Source organism: Cheilinus undulatus, linkage group 10 (genome assembly GCF_018320785.1).
Source record: "Cheilinus undulatus linkage group 10, ASM1832078v1, whole genome shotgun sequence".
Lineage (NCBI taxonomy): Eukaryota > Metazoa > Chordata > Actinopteri > Labriformes > Labridae > Cheilinus > Cheilinus undulatus.
This window is the reverse complement of record NC_054874.1, coordinates 17,661,749-17,680,514: the sequence shown is the minus strand read 5'-3', so window position 1 is coordinate 17,680,514 and position 18,766 is coordinate 17,661,749. Positions and strand designations below refer to the sequence as shown.

At 40.7% G+C, this 18,766-nt stretch overlaps 1 protein-coding gene across 1 annotated transcript; it reads left to right on the top strand.

Moving 5' to 3' along the window:
* The first annotated feature begins 4,892 nt into the window (after positions 1 to 4,892).
* drd1a (dopamine receptor D1a) lies at positions 4,893 to 8,131 on the top strand. The gene is made up of 2 exons (XM_041797717.1): positions 4,893 to 5,156; positions 5,467 to 8,131. The coding sequence occupies exon 2, from the start codon at positions 5,823 to 5,825 to the stop codon at positions 6,939 to 6,941; it is 1,119 nt and encodes a 372-aa protein (XP_041653651.1). The 5' UTR covers positions 4,893 to 5,156; positions 5,467 to 5,822; the 3' UTR covers positions 6,942 to 8,131.
* The last annotated feature ends 10,635 nt before the right edge of the window (positions 8,132 to 18,766 follow it).

The window sequence follows — 18,766 nt, the reverse complement described above, 5'->3', positions numbered from 1 at the left end:
TGTTCTCAGTTGTTTTACAGGAGCATCAGATTTTGCTGTAAAAGCCATAACAAGCTCAGTAGCTCCTGCAGCACGAGCACAGTCCTGTAATCCGCCGTTGTTGTTTTGGCTCGACACAATGCGGCGTATGTGGGCTACGCTATGTGTGATATAATCATTTCAAGAAAGATGCGGCTGGCTGTCCACACGGAGACAAAACAGTAAGCATTTATAGCACAGGTGTCAAACTCTAGGCCCAGGGGCCAAATCCAGCCCATGGAACAGTTAAATCCGGCCCGCAAGATGATTGCATATTTCTGTTATAACTGGCCAATCAGTCTGAGGTCTGCAGATTGAAAAAAATCATTTGTTTTAATTTCACATTTTCAATTTTGCATCTCACAATTAGGACTCAAATTTAGGATTTTGACTTTTCATTTCATACTTTGAGCATTTCAACTCATAATTTTGACTTCTCATATAATGTTTTGAGCTTTAAGATTTAAAAATCTAATTTTTAAGTGATATTTGGATCTTTTTAACTAGTTATTTTGTATTTTACCTCATATTTTCAACCCCAAACTTTGACTTCATAATCCCATAGTTTGACCGTTTAGACTCACAATTTAATATTTTGAATCATATTTTGACTTTTAATTTCATGATTACAAATTTAATTTCATATCATGACCTTTTAAACTCATGATTTTGACTCTCTTTCTAATATAGTTGCCTTTAAAAAACATTTCTCAATTTCAATCTCATGTTTTGACCTTTTTGAACTAATAAACATACTTTTCTCAGATTGTGAGCCTTTAAACGTATCTTTGTGAAATGTTTTTTTATATATATTTTATTACCAGTGAAACAAGGTTGACAGTTTATGGTTAAAAAGGTGACCCTGTTAGGCCCTCAGGTTAGTCCTGAATCCAGAATCTGGCCCCTGCTGTGACTGAGTTTGACACCCCTGGTTTACAGATTTGTTCACTTTGGGACCCAGTTTCAAAAAGTAGCGTTTACGACCTCCCAAAACGCTGTTTCTGTGTGGATGAAACACCTACACAACAAAAATCTTTTTCTGTATGCGCCTGAATTCGTCTCTGTGAGGACAATGCCTAATAAAACTATGTGCCCCGGCCTGTTCACAATCCCCTCGAGTACCAGAACCAGACACAAATTTCACAGGCATGTTTTGGGGACATCTGAGACCAATATCTTAAAGGGGTAAAATATGTTCCCTTTAAGAAAATAGCCTGCAAAAGTCTAAAACGAAACAGAGACTGTTCAAATATAGAATAGTGCAGTTTTAACAATGTAACAAAATGGAGATTTATAGCAGGTAACTGCAGAGACTCTGAGAATTAAAAAATGTGTAATTGTTAGACAGTCCTGAAATATTAATATTTGTTTGTTTGCTGTGTCTCTGCTTAGCCAATCTTGCAACTTTCTGGTTGTAGTCTTTCATTAAGAATCTGCTCAGTAACTCTTTGAGAGAGTGAAGCTCCCCAATCTATCACTCGTGGATCTTCAGCTGACTATAAAACATCCCAATCTGTCCCTTCTCTCCTGAATATAAAATTAATTAACTACTTTCTCTTCAAAAGGACAGAGAATATGTTTCTGTGGCAATGATCTGGGAATAAAGCTTTTGAAAACTAAAGAGATAAACATCCAGCAGTGTGCATCCCTGTGCAGCATGCACCTCAAGCCTGTAACCCTTTGACTAAAGGTCTTATCATGAAGATGCTTGAGAAGGAAAGGGTAAAAAGAAAGCTGTGTCTTTTCCTCCTGTCAGAAATACTCACATCACTGTGAGGTGACAGCTGGCAAGTCACGATTGTCTCTGCGTCCCACAATGCCCTGCATGCAACAGACCAGCTTGAATGGAATAACTCAGGCGCTGCTGTGCAGACAGATACAGCAAGGATTCTTTTATTAAGGGCTTATTTTACAGGCACCACTCGATTTATCAAAGCAGAAAACTGGTGAGGGCGACTTTAGCCTGCATGATTCTGGCATGGTTGAATAAAGGAAAAAGAATCTAGTTGCCAAGTTCTTTAGATTATCTGCAGGTTTGCCTGAACTTGAAAAGGCTGAAGGTGACAACAAAGGACACAGGACAACTCAGTTCTTTGTTTCTTAAATCTTTTTTTTTCTTTCATTTATTTTCTTCAAAAGGAATAGGTTGAAAACCTGAACAAATAAAAATAGACAAGTTAAGATAACATAATTCATGGAAAAAAAAATAAACATGTTGAAACACTCAACCTATGACAGGGGTCATCAGCTAGAGTTGTACAAGGGCCACATTTTGTTTTGGCAGGTGCTGTGCAGGCCAGACCATCAAATAAGTGAAAATAAGATTAAAACATTTGGTCTATTAGCTATCTTTAACTATCTATCTATGTCTATTATTGATTATTATTTTATTAGTATTTGTATTAACTTTAAAATTGATTGTAATTTTGAGTCATTAAGAGTGAGATCAGTCCCTACCATGCATACTGCAGCCGGCCTCAAGGGGGCGATTGAGATATTTGGGCTTGAAGTGGAGAGATGACAGTTAAACTGCAGATTTAATCAGGATTGGACTGATACGTTTGTGTTTATCATGCATCATATTAAATAATCATGGCTGACAAGTGGATTTCTGTAAAGACAGTTCTAACATTAAGTCACTCAGTTAAGAAGAACAGTCCCAGAGCACAGACCTCCACTGTTATCCCTATCTGCCAGTAATGAAGGATCCCTTAACAAATTCCTGGATCTGTCCCGGTTTGCTACCCGCCAAAGAATTCATCAATCACTCTCTCCCCAGTGTGATAGAAACTCAGTGAGGTAAAACATTGACTTTGCTTCAGATGGACTGTCATGGCAGAGGCATTGCCTGCTAGTGCCAAAAGATGCACTGACAGTCTCACCCATGGTCTCACTGATGACTGGAAGTCATGGCAGAGGGTATATATTACTCTATTGCTCTCAGCATTGTGAGTTTTCTCACTACAGTTCGCCGTCTTTCTCTCTGTTACATTCCGACTCATCTCCTCGACCAGGCGTGTGTCTTTCAAACTCCAACTCCAAAACTTTGAATTGAAACACACCAAAATGCTGCTGGGATTGAAGTTACTCATGTCCGCCATCTCCTGGAGCAAAGTGGTAACAGCACAGACCTTCACATTTAGCCTTATCTCCCAACAGTACAGAATCCTTAAAAAAATTCCTGAATCCAGACGGTGATCCGGATCAGTCCTAAAATCTTATCAGTTCTTCCTTATGCCATTTCTGACATTTCCTGAACATTTCATCAAAATCCATCCACAACTTTTTGATTTATGTTGCTAACAAACGAACAAATGAACAAACCCACCTGATCACATGATCTCCTTGGCTGAAGCAATAAAACTGTTTGAATGTTAATAGTTTTGGGGGTTGATTTGATAGTTGGGTATCTAAAGACAACAGATACCCTATAAACCACAACGTGGTTTCTCCCCCTCATTAATTCTGAATTTAAACATGTTCTAGGGGGCCAGATGTGAAGCTTTGGGGGGCCTGATGTGGCCCCCGGGCCACCAGTTGATGATCACAGGCCTATGAAATAAAAATCTGATTTTCTAATGTTTAGATCTTGACTGAATTGTAATTTTCTGTTGAACTAAATCTGTGTAACTTATTTAACTAAATAACAGTTAAATTGATAGATTAAGTTAAATCCAAACAAATAAACTTAAGGAAATCTTTTTAGATCTTTTTAGATTTGTTACTTCATCTTTATTTTAATTAAGTATTATGTTAGATTTAACCAATAATGGGATCATTCTAAACCATCTCACACAAAATCCTTCAATAACCTAGTCTATATGCACCTATATTAGCATTTAATTCTTATATTAATTTATCTGTTTGTCTATTGATTGATAATGTTTTAAAAATTAAATTCACATCCACTGACAGTATTTTAAGTGTTAAATATAAACTAAAATCACACCAAATTAAATTAAAGAAATCTTCAGTGATTTACAACAATACTTAACTTAATTTTCTTCAAACAAAAATAGTCCCTGCCATACACGAAGGGTTGCATGCTGCCCAACATTAAACTGAAAGAAAATAGCCCAATTCATGCAAATTAAGTTAGATTTTTGTTTACTTTGACAAATATAAGTTTAATAAACTTTTATTAATGAAATAAAAAAATACACTGACTGATAGCATCTCTGATGTCTCCTCTGATCTGCTCTCTGTCTGCTGCTGCATCTCTCTGCAGCTCATACCTGCTCATATAATTAAGCAGCATGCTGCCTGCCTGGTGCATGTTGCACTCAATGTCTAGTCTGCATCCTGTGCAGCACCACAAACAATAGGAGACCTAAGACCTACCATATTTGAAACAGAATAAACTAATAAGTACATAACTTGGCTTGACACTAGTCTTTTGTCTTTTTATGGTCTTAATATCATCAAATAAAACCCCAAACTGAAGCAGAAGCATTCACTCTGGTTTTAAATCTCCCAGCTTCAAGCGTACCTGCCCGCTTCTTCCACCAGGTGGCCTCAGTAAATCACTGCCCCTGTATCTTTGGCCCTTGCCCTGATTTAGTTTTGTAACCTGCATCCTAATTTCATCAAACTACATCACAGTGAGCATGTATCTGGGTCAAAACAAGAGGAAGTGCTGCTGCAGACAGGAGGCATTACTATGTGGGTTAAACTGTGCCTAATGTAGGCCACTCATGCAGGTGTTGCGAGTTGTATCGTTACCAGTACATTGAGCAGCATAGTTGGATTGGCTGCTATAGGGCCACGGTCACATGCTTCATCCTTACTCCACTTTCTCTTGAATGGGACAACGTCAGCGCGTCAGAGCGCGCGCTCTCCGGGATTTGGCTGCAGACGCGCACCGAGGCTGCAGAAGGACGCAGCGAGCGCGGTGATGGCTGAGTGACATTTCATGACTGTCTGTGTGTGATGTGTGATCGTGAACAACAGTCATCTTTGAGGAGAGCGTATATGACGCGATCGGACTGTTTTTTTTGGGGGGGATCTATTTTAACCGGATGTGGAGCCCAGATGCCCTTTGGATCGACTTTACGCAGGGAAGATCTCATGGAATCCACGGGGCATTTATTGTGAAATTTAAAATCAGGCTGCAGCATCCGTGTGTCAACAAGAACGAGGTGAGTTTAATGATAACGTGAAGCATTTTGGGTAAATATTTAGGTATGCGTGACTCTTGATTGGCTCTTTAAATAAGAACGCGCTCATGGGAAAATCCTGCTCCTACAGTTTTCTATATGCTTTATGACATCGGACCACTGACATGATAATACCCGATTGAATCGGCCATTAAAGCTTCTAGAAATGTAAACGAAAAAGTCTAAAAACATAATAAAGACAATGTATTTCTAACACGTTACAGTTTTAAACGTGAACTATCAAAATGAGAGCAGTTATATTGAGTTTAATCTGATTCATTTCTTTCCACAGGGCTTCTGATGGTCAGAGTCAGCAAGGAAAGGATTCCTGTACGACAGCAGCTTGAGATTTCCAGCAGAGGAGCTTACAGCCTCATCATTACACCCAGGAATTAAGTTACAACTGTCAGTTCAGGAGTGCAGCTCAAATGATGTCAGGGCCAGTGTACAAGGTCAGGAGGCTAATTTCCAGCCAAGAGAGGGTTGACCTCAAAGATCCCTTCTCTTATCATCCAACAGATGATGCATTCATGGGGATTTCTTTGCAAGGCTTGAACAGAGGAGCCTCCTAAATTCTGGCCCTGTGGATGTAATGTAGCTCCACTCTCCAGCATGACTTAAACGCCCCCCCACGGCACGTGTTCTGGGATGGATCGCATGAACTTCACAACAGTCATCGACTCTGGGTTTCTGGACGAGGCTCCATCCAGCCGCGTCCTCACCGGCTGCTTCCTCTCCCTCCTCATCCTCACCACCTTGCTGGGGAACATGCTTGTTTGTGCCGCCGTCACTAAGTTCCGACACCTGCGTTCAAAGGTGACCAACTTTTTTGTGATCTCGCTGGCCGTGTCGGACCTCTTGGTGGCCATCTTGGTGATGCCGTGGAAGGCCGTGACGGAGATAGTTGGGTTCTGGCCGTTTGGCTCCTTCTGTGACACCTGGGTGGCTTTTGACATCATGTGCTCCACGGCATCCATTTTGAACCTTTGCGTCATCAGCTTGGACCGCTACTGGGCCATCTCCAGTCCGTTTCGCTATGAGAGGAAGATGACACCCAAAGTGGCCTTTGTGATGATAAGTGTGACCTGGACGCTGTCTGTGCTCATCTCCTTCATTCCAGTGCAGCTCAGCTGGCACAAGGCCCAAACTAAATCCTACACCCCTCTTTCTGGGTCATCGGGCTCTTTGGGTCTGAACGGTTCGTCTCACAGCAGCCCGGAAAACTGTGACTCGAGCCTGAACAGGACGTACGCCATCTCCACCTCTCTCATAAGCTTTTACATTCCTGTGGTTATCATGGTGGCCACCTACACTCAGATCTACCGCATCGCCCACAGACAGATCCGGAGAATCTCCGCACTGGAGCGAGCGGCCGAAAGCGCCAAGAACAGACATGACAGCATGGGCGGAGGCTCCAGCATCGCAGAGTCCGAGAGTTCCTTCAAAATGACGTTCAAGAGGGAGACCAAGGTGCTGAAGACGCTGTCAGTGATCATGGGGGTGTTTGTTTGCTGCTGGCTCCCATTTTTCATCCTTAACTGCATGGTGCCATTCTGCGAGCAGTCGAGCAGAGGGGAGGCTTTCCCCTGCATCAGCCCCACCACTTTTGACGTGTTCGTGTGGTTCGGCTGGGCTAATTCCTCCCTCAACCCCATTATATATGCCTTCAATGCAGATTTCCGCAAGGCCTTCTCCATCCTGCTGGGCTGCCACAAACTATATCCAGGAGGCCACAACATAGAGACAGTCAGTCTAAACAAGAAATGACTCATGACTCTCGCAGCACTGACTCATCCTTAATGCTAAGAGTCTGAGCATTCCTGTGTAGGCTGGTTTGATTGACTTCAAATGAGGACGCTGCCTTTTGTGTTGACGCTAAGTGGGACTGAAGGGTATGGTAACCCTATATGTACCTGTGTTTGCGTTAGTCGAGTGGCCTGTACCCGTGCAGGCAGTCAGAGCGAGCTCATCTCGGTCTCCGCGCTGTCATTCCAACGGAAGGAGCCCCCTGAAAAACGAGAGGAGATTTTGGAGATTGAGATTAAGACTGCGTGCTGCTGTGCCAGGGCGCAGGGAGCACAGCGGTGCTGACACGCCCCTGGGATAGATAATCCCATGACTGGGCAGCACACGACCTAATGCTGTCAGACACTACTCTCTTCAATACCATCACACACAAACGCAAACACAAACACTGTCAAAACATGCTCATCCAAAGACGGCGTAAATGCTGCACCCAGCATGCACACTCCAAAAATTCCCATGATGGCACACAGACATGCTGTTCCTCATTAGGTTAACATCGTGAGCTCTGCAAGGATTCCAGCAGAAAAGCATCAAACCAAATCATGTTTCCTCCAAAATAAACACGTAGGTAAAGAACATCACATGGAATTTCACATTTAAACAAGAACGAGAGCAGATTTATTTAAGCCTTATCCTTTAATGGTGTTGTTTTAAAATCTTGGATGAAAATGTGCTCTTTGACTTCTTTTGGAAGTTGGCTGCTTGTGAAAATGCAGCTCATATCTCACTACTGATGCCTGTTCATGATTGTTATTTATATCTCATCTAAATGACATTTTGACTTCCTGCCACATTTATTTAACAGAAATCTCATAATTTATTAAAACACTGCCGGTTTCTTCATAAGAAAAGACCTAAACAGAGGTGTTGTTTGCCTTGTGGTGTCTTTGACTTGTGCTTATTTAGAGGCTGATACAGAATCAGTACTGACTGCATTGTGCTTCGAGTGAATCAGTTTTAATGTTTGCTCCTGAAGGGAATATTAAAGATCAATCTTTGATCAACTTGGCTTCTTCAGAAACGAGTTTGCCTTCATTCCTAGTTTTGTTCATATTGTTTGCACTTAGGTAATTGTTGAAATCCGGGAGCATCCGTCTGATCAGGTTTCTTTCCTCGTCGGATTTCACGGTGTTAGACGACACACTTGTAAACGAATCCTGCAGTTTAGTCAGATTATTTAGGCCGCACAAGGAAGAAGCAATCTAAAAGAAAGCATGAGAGGAAGGTTCTTAAAATCCTGTAGCACCTCAGGTCTGCCACTTAAAAAAATAATGTAATATAACAAATAGTGGCTTTTTTAAGATAGTGTTTAATGAAGTCTGTGCTTCTGCTGCCTTACTTTAGCGACATAAAAATCATGGACACAGCCTCAAAGGTAGAGTTTGAAGATATTCACCCTGCAATGTCTACAGCTCTATTTTTCTGAGTTGACTGAATAGTTTCATTGTAACAGTACTCAGTCGTTCTAAGTATTTTTGTTATTGTACTCAAATTATTTGACAATTAGTCTTAATCTGCAGAGTTTCCAGAATGCCTTGGTGCACTAGACACTTTCGCACCATGACTGAAGTTACTGAGAGAAATATTCCCTGTTGGGACCATCTTAAACATGCCAAGGATGATCTCTTAAATTGGAAAAGAGCTTTCTGAGTCAAAGTGTACCTGTTGTTCTTTCACTGTAGGCCTGAACCTTTGGAGGGTGTTGGGAAACAAAACAGTTATATCAATTCAAACATCCAAACAGCTGTTTCAGCTCCATATTTCTAAATTAATAGGGCGTTGATTTTTTGTTTAAACTGTACTTTATCACTTTATTTATTTTTTTTGTAATTGCACTAAAATTGTTGACAATCATCCCTTAGTTTTCCCAGAATGCTTTGGGCATTGCAGCATGAGTGAAGTTACTGATTCAGTCAGACAAGTCAAGCATAAATCTTAAGGATTAGAGTTGTTGATAGAGATAAGGGGAAATTGCAGTGGATGAGGTCAATGAAGTTTTCATCTTCATCTTGTTACCAGGAGCGTTAGACACATTTGTTTATTTACAAGGTTTAAATAAAGTTTTTTCAAAGAGTGGAATGGAGCTCTGTGATTGGCTGGTTCATTCATCTTTATTGCTGGGTCCATGAATGCATCAAGCTGCCTTCAGGTGTCTCTGTGACTCATCTGTTTGAATCAAATTCAGTTCAACCTGAGTCTGAAGTCTGTACAAGTCCAGGTCAGAGCCAGTCTAGGTAGACCCAGTACAGGTCAGACGCGGTCCACTTCCTGTCTTTGGCACTGGTCCATCAGCCCTGTCTACGCCCTGACAGTACTCAGTCACTTAAATTTTTGTTTTATTGTACTGAAATTGTTGACAATCATCCCTTAGGTTTCCCAGAATGCTTTGGACATTATATACGTTTGCACCATGAGTGAAGTTGCTGATTCAGTCAGACAAGTCAGGCATAAACCTTCAGGAGTAGGGTTGATGATAGAAATAAGGGAAAACAGTCATGGATGAGGTCAATGAAGCTTCACAAAAACACTGTTGATTTGAGTTGGATTTAAATAGGATTTTTAAATGTAGGAATGTTTTCACAGTGTACTAAAATTAACATAATTTTGTAAGAATAATTTAGCTGAAATGGCTTAAAATGTCTAAGTACCTGCTACTAAAAAAATACAATTTTTTTCAGTGTACTTACTTTTTACATGATCAGTTGCTTGGAATATTTTGAGTTCTATTAACTCAGAAGTGTACATTATACATTTTAACTTGAGTCCGCTCAAAGAAATTATTTATTATTACGTTGACATTATCAGTGTTAACAAATATTTTGAGTATTTTTAACTTGTTCAGTTTTTCAGTGTACACAGTTCTGACAGGGGGAAGAAACAGCCTTTTTTGGAGTGTCATCTTCTTTGCGGACTGTCTCCGACATCTGAACTGTTTTTCTTTACAAAACTGCTCAAGCACTGTCAGGTTGCACAGGGACTGGTGTGAACGGCACTTTTCAAGTTCAGCCACAAATTGACTGAGGTCTGGGCTTTGACTCAGCCGCTTCAGAACATTGACCTTGTTGTCTTAAAACCATTTCTGTGTAGCTTTCACTGTATGCTTCGGGTCATTGACTTGCTGGAAAATAAATCTTCTCCCAAGCCATACTTGTTTTGCAGACTGAATAGGATTTTCCTATATTTTTTGTGCATTTATTTTACCCTCTTCCTTTACAAGCCTTCCAGGGATGCCTGCCAAGAAGCATCCCCACAGCATGATCTTGCCACCACCAAGCTTCACAGTGGGGATGGTGTGTTTGTGGTGATGTGCAGTGTTTGGTGTCCACCAAACATAGCGTCTTGTCTGATGGCCAAAAAGCACTCATCGGACCAAAGAACTTTCTTCCACTTGACTATGGAGTCTTCCACATGCCTTTTAGTTAACTCTTGTCAAGATCTAATATGAGTTTTCCTTAACAGTTGCTGTGTCTTTGCCACTCTCAGATGAAGCTATGACTGTGAAGAACCAGGGGAGCAGTTGTTGTATGCAGAGTCTCTCCTTTCTTAGCTGCTGAATTTTGTAATTTCTCCAGAGTAGTAATGGATATCTTAGTGGCCTCTCTCACTAGTCTCCTATTTGCACAGTCACTCAGTTTGTGAGAACAGTCTGATCTAGGCAGATTTACACATTTCTTTCATTTCTTGATGATGGATTTAACTGAACTCTGGGGGATGTTCAGTGCTTTTTGTATCCATTCTCTGACTTGTACCTTTCTACATGTTTTCGGTGTGCTGGTTGGAGTGTTCTTGTGTCTTCAAGTTGTAATGATAGCCAGGAATACTGATTAGCCGGTGACTGGACCTTTCAGTTGCAGGTGTCTTTGTACTACAATCACTTGAGACACATTCACTGCACTCAGGTGAACCGCATTTCATAATTGTAAGACTACTAGCACCAGGTGGCTGGACCTCTGGGGAATTAATGGAGCTGAGCAGCAGCTGTACTCGTCATCTTCTTTTCACATTTTGATTGAAAGCCCTGTGGAGGTGGGATTTAAATTCTATGCTTTTAACCTCATCCGAGACTTTTCAATATCCAAAATGCTTCCCATCCTCACAGTACAGCATCATTTCCCCTTTTATTTGTGTTGGGAGCAGTGTTTACTGAGGGTAACAGGCCCAGTGATGGATTGGACAGAGAGTTCTAATATTAGAAGTCCATTAGAGCCTGCTGACTGTATATACTAATGGTTCTTTGTGTTTTCTTTCACTGATTCTTTGTTATTCTGAACATCAGCCATGCTACAAAGAAATTTAAGATAAGTAGGCCAAAGTTGGACCAGGAAGTGATATGATATGTTTATAATGAAAATTTTGCAGTCATTCTCTCTTGAGTATGAGCTCGGCTGAGCTGAAGCTTTGTTTCCAGGTTGTGTTCTGATGGTGTGACAGTCTGATTCCAACAGTCTGAGACGTAGTTTGGTAGCTTGAAGCTTTGCTGTCTGAATTGGAATGTCTGGTGACCACAGTGATGACCAGATGCAATCACCACAAGATAGTCAAAAATAGAAACATAACCCTGGGAAAACCACAAGCTTTTCTGTAAACTTTAGACAAACCAAATGGGAAACAATATTTGAATAAGAGCTTAGAGATGCTGGTGCTGTTTTTATTTTGTTCTCAATTACACAGAGCCAAGCCTTCGGCCTTTTTCCTAAGCTACACTAACTATCCCTGGGTCTAAAGGCTTCGTGATAAATGGATGAATAGGAATCTGGATATCTATTTCAAGCTTTGTAGAGAAGGTCAACAAGGATTTATTAAAAGTAAATAACAATCTTTAAATGTAGGATGACATTATTATCAGGACTTAGAAATTTGGATAACAGTTTGTTGGAAGGTGATGATTCGCCTTGACACAAGACTAGTTAAGAACCACTGCTTAAGAGTATGCATAATGCAAGCAGGGGTGTCCAAACTTTTTCCACTGGGGGCCACATACAGAAATATATAAGGATGGTGGGGCCACTTTCATACACTTCATATTGAAATTAAGGTAAGTAAAAACAATTTAATGTAGGTTAAAATATGCTCAGGGATTGGGTGTGCTTAAATGGCTCAGTGATGGCTGACAAGGCAATAGCCAATCAATTTTAAGGATTTTGGAGAGGCCAATCACATTTCAGGGGGCCCTGGTGGGCTCTGGCTATCACTGGCTCCTCCTCTGGATCATCATTGGTGCTTCTATTTGCTGCTGCAATCCATTAGGGTGTTATAAACCAAGATATCTTCATTATTTTGGTTGCCAGTGTTTAACATTTATAGTTTTGTCTCAATTTAATCTTCAAAAAACAGCAAAAAAAAACTTGTCAAAATGTTTGTTTACAGTGTTAGTTTGGTAGCACTGCCTTGTGCTGAAACTAAAATGAATAATACAGTCCAGCACAAGCTTCATGCTTTGTTGAGGGTCATATTTCATTTAAGTAAGGGTTAATGCCCAACAGGGTGTCCAGTTATCAGGGATTAACGGACAACGTGGAGGCCTGAACTGTCCAACACGCATGGTCACTTGCCAACAAAAATAACTAATAAAACTATTAGTTTATGATTTCATACGTTTTGTGATCAAAATAGAAATTTTTACTAAAACAACAATTTCTTTCCCCCAGCAACGCCTGAGGGCTTGACTAATAACTGGATTAGCCATTCCAATCCCATAATGTTCTCAGGGAATGTAAACGTTATTCAGTACTGCAGTAAATAGGATGGGCCGTAGATACGAAGTCACTAGGAACAAAAAAATAGTCCATTCAGCGCATTTTCTGAACGGATTTATCAGTGAAAAGACATGAAGACGAGTGAGACCGAGAGTCATCTGTGGACAGACTATAAACCTTTACGTTAACATGAACAGTCAGCTGATACAAAACTTAGTTTTAGCAGACCAGCTGTTTAAATAAACTGAATAATTCCCCATTCTGCACAACGAGGTCGCAGACATGAAACAGAGCTGTCCACGCCCTGCAGGTGCTGATTCTCCGTCAGACAGGTCAATATTTATCAGATACTATCACGCCAGTTTATCAGAAGCGTTTCCTTTGTCTTTACAAAGACGTATTGGCTTCTTTTCACTTCTCAGTGTTAAAGTGAGCCTGGAAACAAGACATACATTAGATATAGAAGATAAGACCACTCACGTTACTGGTCTTAAACCTGGAGTCTGTGATTTTATTTGTCAGTTAAGTGACAGTCGATACCAGTCTGCATGCTTCTTAGGCTGGCAGTGCTGTACTCCCTGCTCAGAAAATATAACTGTCTCAGGTTGCTATAGTTTCTCCTAATGGAGTAACGGCTAACAGCTGCTGCACATTAATTTGGAACAGTGTGATGTTTTTTTAATTGGAACTACTTGTGCAGTTCAGACGGTGTCCATGTATCAGAAGTTAATGGACACCAATAGAATTTCCAGAGCCAATCAGAATCAAGTATTCACCAAGACCATGGTATAATTTAAATTATTTTTGGGGGTGCAATTAAAAATGGGCTGTGGGCCACATTTGGCCCCTGGGCCATAGTTTGGACACTGCTGCATTAAAGATTATAAATCTAATAGAAATACATTCATCCTTTTTGTTAAAAATTCACTGTGTGTTGTCTGTGCATGTCATTGACTTTGACCTCCATGGATCAAACTTCCTGAAGCACATTTCACACCAGAGTCTAACAGGTCAAAATTAACTCTGCCAGCTGTGTCCTGCATCCTAAATCTCATTTTGGCATAATGAGTGTGGAGTTCGTGAGTCTGCTCCGTCTGGCGATGTATTGATGTCATTAACGGAGTGAAAAGGACAATCTGGGGTTGTAAAATGCCTGGAATAATAGAGTAATTCAGGCATTGTTGCAACTTTTTCTATTCTTCAATCTTTTCTCTCTCAAAAGACTGAACTCTAATCAAAAACTCCACATAAATCTTCAGGCACAGCTTAAACTATAAAGGAGATTCTTAATTTTTATTCAGTTTATGCAACAGGACATGGAAGACACAACATGTGTATCAGTGCTGTGGAAATTTTGGCTGTTATGTTTGTTTCATAAGACACTGGCTGGTGCAACTAAAACACATTCACAGAGATTAACCCAGGGTCATAGAGTGTTTCAGGCCTTGGATCATCAGACACCCTCATCCGGTGACCCAGCTGGGGGTGATCAGATCCTGGCTTGCCATGGTTTGCCCCTCCTGATCCACAGCCATCTTAAAGCTTTTCCTTTAGTTTCTATGCTGATGAACCAGGAGACTAGATGTCCAATGGAGACATTGGCCTGCAAAGTCTCTTAAGTCCCACACAAAGGGCTTACAGTAGGCTTTCCACTCAGTAGCAGCCCAGATGAGGTCCTGTTTACCAGCAGTGGTATTTCTCCCAGCCTGAAGAAGGTGGTGTTGAGCCCATGTGGAGCTGCTGTTCTACTGCTGCTGTATGCCAATGCAATGGTGCCATTGACAGTGAAGAAAGCAAGGAACTGCTACTGAAAGCTACCAATATGTTGTTGTATTCAGTTCATGTTTTGAGCTTCCAACTTGGGATGGACCACAATTATTCACTGCCATTGGCTTTGTCTTTTGTTGCCCAGTCTTCCCTGTAACACACTACATCTTATCACCTGAGTTGTTACGCCATGTTTTGTCCATCTCCCAGCCGGCTTCGACATATTTTTGCGACAGCTACAGGTAGGGTTTAGTGGTACTCTAAGCCATTATCCTATGGCAGCTGGTGTAGTGATTAGCTCCATCCATACATTTTCTGGAGCCTATCTCAACTGTCATTGGGCGAGAGGCAAGATACACCTATGACTGATCACCAGCCAGTTGCAGGACTGACATACAGAGACAAACAACCAGGCACACTCTCACTCACAGCCAGTTTAGAAACTAAATTAATTGGCCATAGTTCTCTTGTGGACTGAATAAGATTGTCCTCCAGGATGTTCCTATATTACTGCTGTATTCATATTACCCTCAACCTTTACAAGCCTTCCAGGGCCAGCTGCTAAGAAGCATACCCACAGCATGTTGCTGCCACCACCGTGCTTCACAGTGGTGATGGTTTGTTTGTGGTGGTTTGCAATAGTTGGTGTCTGCCAAACAAAGCATCTTGTCTGATGGCCACAAAGCACCATTTTGATCCATGATTGAGTGTTCGGGAGTTTCTTTTGTCTTCATAGTGTAATGGTTGCCAAGAATACTGATTATCCATGGATTGGATCTCCAGACACAGGTGTCTTTATACTACAATTACTTGAAACACAGTCACTGCATTCGGGGATCCCCATTTCACTAATTGTGAGACTACAAGCAGAATCTGGCTGGACCTCTGTTGAATCAATCGTTTTTCTCTCAAAAATGTCAAATCATGTTGACCATGATTGATTTATAAAATCAATAGAGGGGTAAAACATCTAAGAGGTGAATACTTTTTATAGGCACTGGAAGGAAGTAACCAGAGAGAGTGAGCAGCGCATCTCTGCTCAACTTGGAAATATCTAGTGGGGCCACAACATTACAGGGAAGTTCATGTTTGAGCAGAAGTTCATGCTTCTTTATACAGCTGTCTAAATATGTAATGTCTGTTATGGCCGCTCAGTATAGATGGCTGTTTAGTTCATGAATAAAGAATTTCTCTGCCTTTGAAAACTGTAGGAAAATTTGAGGTAATGTACAGACTAGATATAGCCACTTTTTAATTGCTGTAGACATGTTCATGCTAAAATTTGACATATTGAACAACTGAAATGGGTAATTTCTTTTGAGTTATATGAGTGTAAATACAGTCATAGAGACAAACAAGCCCACACACACTCACGGAGCTGTCCTTTAGATCCACTCTCTCCCGGCTCTGGACTGTCCTTGCCTCTGTGAAACCTCCTCAAGCGTGCCACAGGAAGAGAACAGCAATTAATTTGACTGACATCATTCAGAGTGATGGCTGAGGTGATGACAAGACAAGGGGTGTGTGCGCATGTGTGTGTTTGTGTGTTGAGGCAGTACTATCACCTGCTCCATTACTCAACCCAGAAATCCCGCGCTGTCGTCCCCGCTGAGCAAACACGCAGAACTCGTTCCCTTTTGTTATCTTTTTGTTTCAGTGGAGGATCTCAAAGCGATACTGTCTTCTTCGATTGGTACACAGGAGAAGTGATGTTGGATGTGGGGACTTCAGATGATGCTAATGACTAGCCCCGGGGAAATGATTTACTGAGACAGGGAGAGAGGAAGAAATGGGCTAGGAGAGGGATAGTCTTATGTAAGAATCAAGCAGTGGCAACTTAAAAAATGAGGCTAAAGGCTTCTCTGTAAATAACAAACAACCCAGAAGTGTCACAAAAGTCAGGCTGCTGCCACATCTATAATGGAGTATCCTGTGAGGTCACATGTCTAGGTGCAGGAAAACACACCTGGCCACGTGAAGGTGTATTGCAGTCTTTGCTCTGCAGGAAGTGTCTTGTGGAAAAAAAAATGCAATTAAACAGTTAGTGATAATCTGTATTACTGCATTAAATATGCATTATTCACAACTGGCAGTGCTGTCATAATTGCGCTACAGTCTAATGCATTTTTAATATCTCACATGACACTGATATAAACATAATTGGGAGTGAGCATGACGTGACTTCAGCAGAAGTGCGTCAAGGGGGCAACGTGCATGCAGAGTGCATGTTGAAAAATGCCCCTGCTCTGTCAGTGAAGTAAACAGATGCTCTACATTCATTTTAAAGTGGAGGCATCAAAGAGGCAGCCACACATCAGCCACTCCTGCAACACTTACTCTTCCAGGGGATATTTGTTCATTTCATGGTTGATGGATGCTATCTTGTGAACCTCAAAATTAAATGTAAAAATATGTTACCACATATCTAATCTCCGCAGCACACATTTTCATCTGTTGCTTTAAAAAACACACATTGCCCACATCTCCTGACCTTTACTGGTCTTTGGAGCTAACATCCCCCTCATTCCTCTTCTTAGATTTACCCTTGCTCTTCATTTCTCTTTCTTATCACACCCCTCTGCTCTCTTCCTCCACCCGCGCTCTGTTTACTGTTTGCGCCGCAGGCCGCTGACAACGCCGTGTTGCCATTCGTCACTCCAACAGGCTCCAGTGGAGAGGACAGGCCCTCTGACCCCACCACTGGGGAAGGAGCAAGGGAATGAGGCGAAGGGGGGAATCACAGCGGATGTTTGAGGGAAACAGAATTATTATACAAGGAGAGAAACGCCCAACCTTCAGCATGGCAGATAAAGAAGTGATGAAGACAAAGTGACTTGTAAGGCTGTGTGCCCCATACATACATCATACCAGGTGTATTTACAGTAAGTGTTCTTACCTCAGCGTTTTCTTCAGCACATCTGAATGAGGTCGCCAACCACGCAAGAGGACAGGCTTTAGTCCTTCTCAACCCCTTTGCGTAGACCAGGGATGTCAAACTCAAGGTCGGTCCTTGGAACAGGTAAATCCAACCCATCACTCTGAGGTCTGCAGATTTCCTGAAGTATAAAAATGTAAACTTATACTTGGTGATTTAAGATAACCTTGTTAAGTCATAAAATCTGAAAAAGTAAGGAGTAAAAATAGTTGGATAAGAAGTCAGGAATGTGGGAAAAGAAATTCATTTGTGTTTTAATTTCCATCCATCCATTTTCTATACTGCTTATCCCATTGGGGGTCGCGGTGGTTTAATTTCATATTTTCAATTTTGCATCTCACAATTAGGACTCAAACTTAGGATTTTGACTTTTTATTTCATACTTTGAGCATTTCAGCTAATATTTTTGACTTCTCATATAATATTTTTGGCTTAAAGATTCATAAATCTAAATTTTAAGTCATATTTTGAGCTCTTTGACAAGTTAATTTGTATTTTATCTCTTACTTTCAACTCCTAGCTTTGACTTCATAATCCCATAGTTTGACCATTTAGACTCACAACTGAAAATTTTAATCATATTTTGACTTTTAATGTCATGATTACAAAGTTTATTTCATACTTTGACCTTTCAAACTCATGATATTGACTTTCTTTCTATTACATTTGTATTTAAAAACATTATTTTTAAAATTCGATTCAGCTTTTTGAACTAATAAATTTAGTTTTCCTAGATTGTGAGCCTTTAAACTTATCTTTATGACTTTTGAATGTAAAAAACATTTATTACCAGTGCTTAGCTTTTTTCATATTTAATTACTGGTGAAATGAGGTTGATGGTTTATGGTTAAAAAGGTGACCCTGTCAGGCCCTCTGGTTAGACCTGAATCCAGAATCTGGCCCCTGCTGTGATTGAGTTTGACACCCCTTTGCATGTTCTATCTGTACAGCGGGGTTAACTCAAGCCTGGAACAAGATTTTAAAGACTTAACTGATTTTGAAAATATGAGAACACACATTGATTAAAATGGAAAATTTAACAGTTTTGTTTCAACAGCGAGAGGTGTCCAAGCTAAATGTGGCTCAGAACCTCATAATGACAAAGGGAAAACAAAATTTGAGAAATCTTTTTAAATTTATGAAAAATAAAAAACTAAAATATCACATTGAAATAAGTAATCATACACTTGAAACACACCTGAAAATTTTCCCAGGTTTCTCCTATTTCTCTTGATCTTTTTTGACATGTTGCTACACCTCGACTGGAGTCTGCCTGTGGTTAATTAAACTGATTTGAAAAGGCACCCTTCTTTCTACAGATGGCCTCACAGATGACAATGCATATCAGAGCTCATATCAGAGCCTGCAGAGCTCAGTAGCTGGGGAAG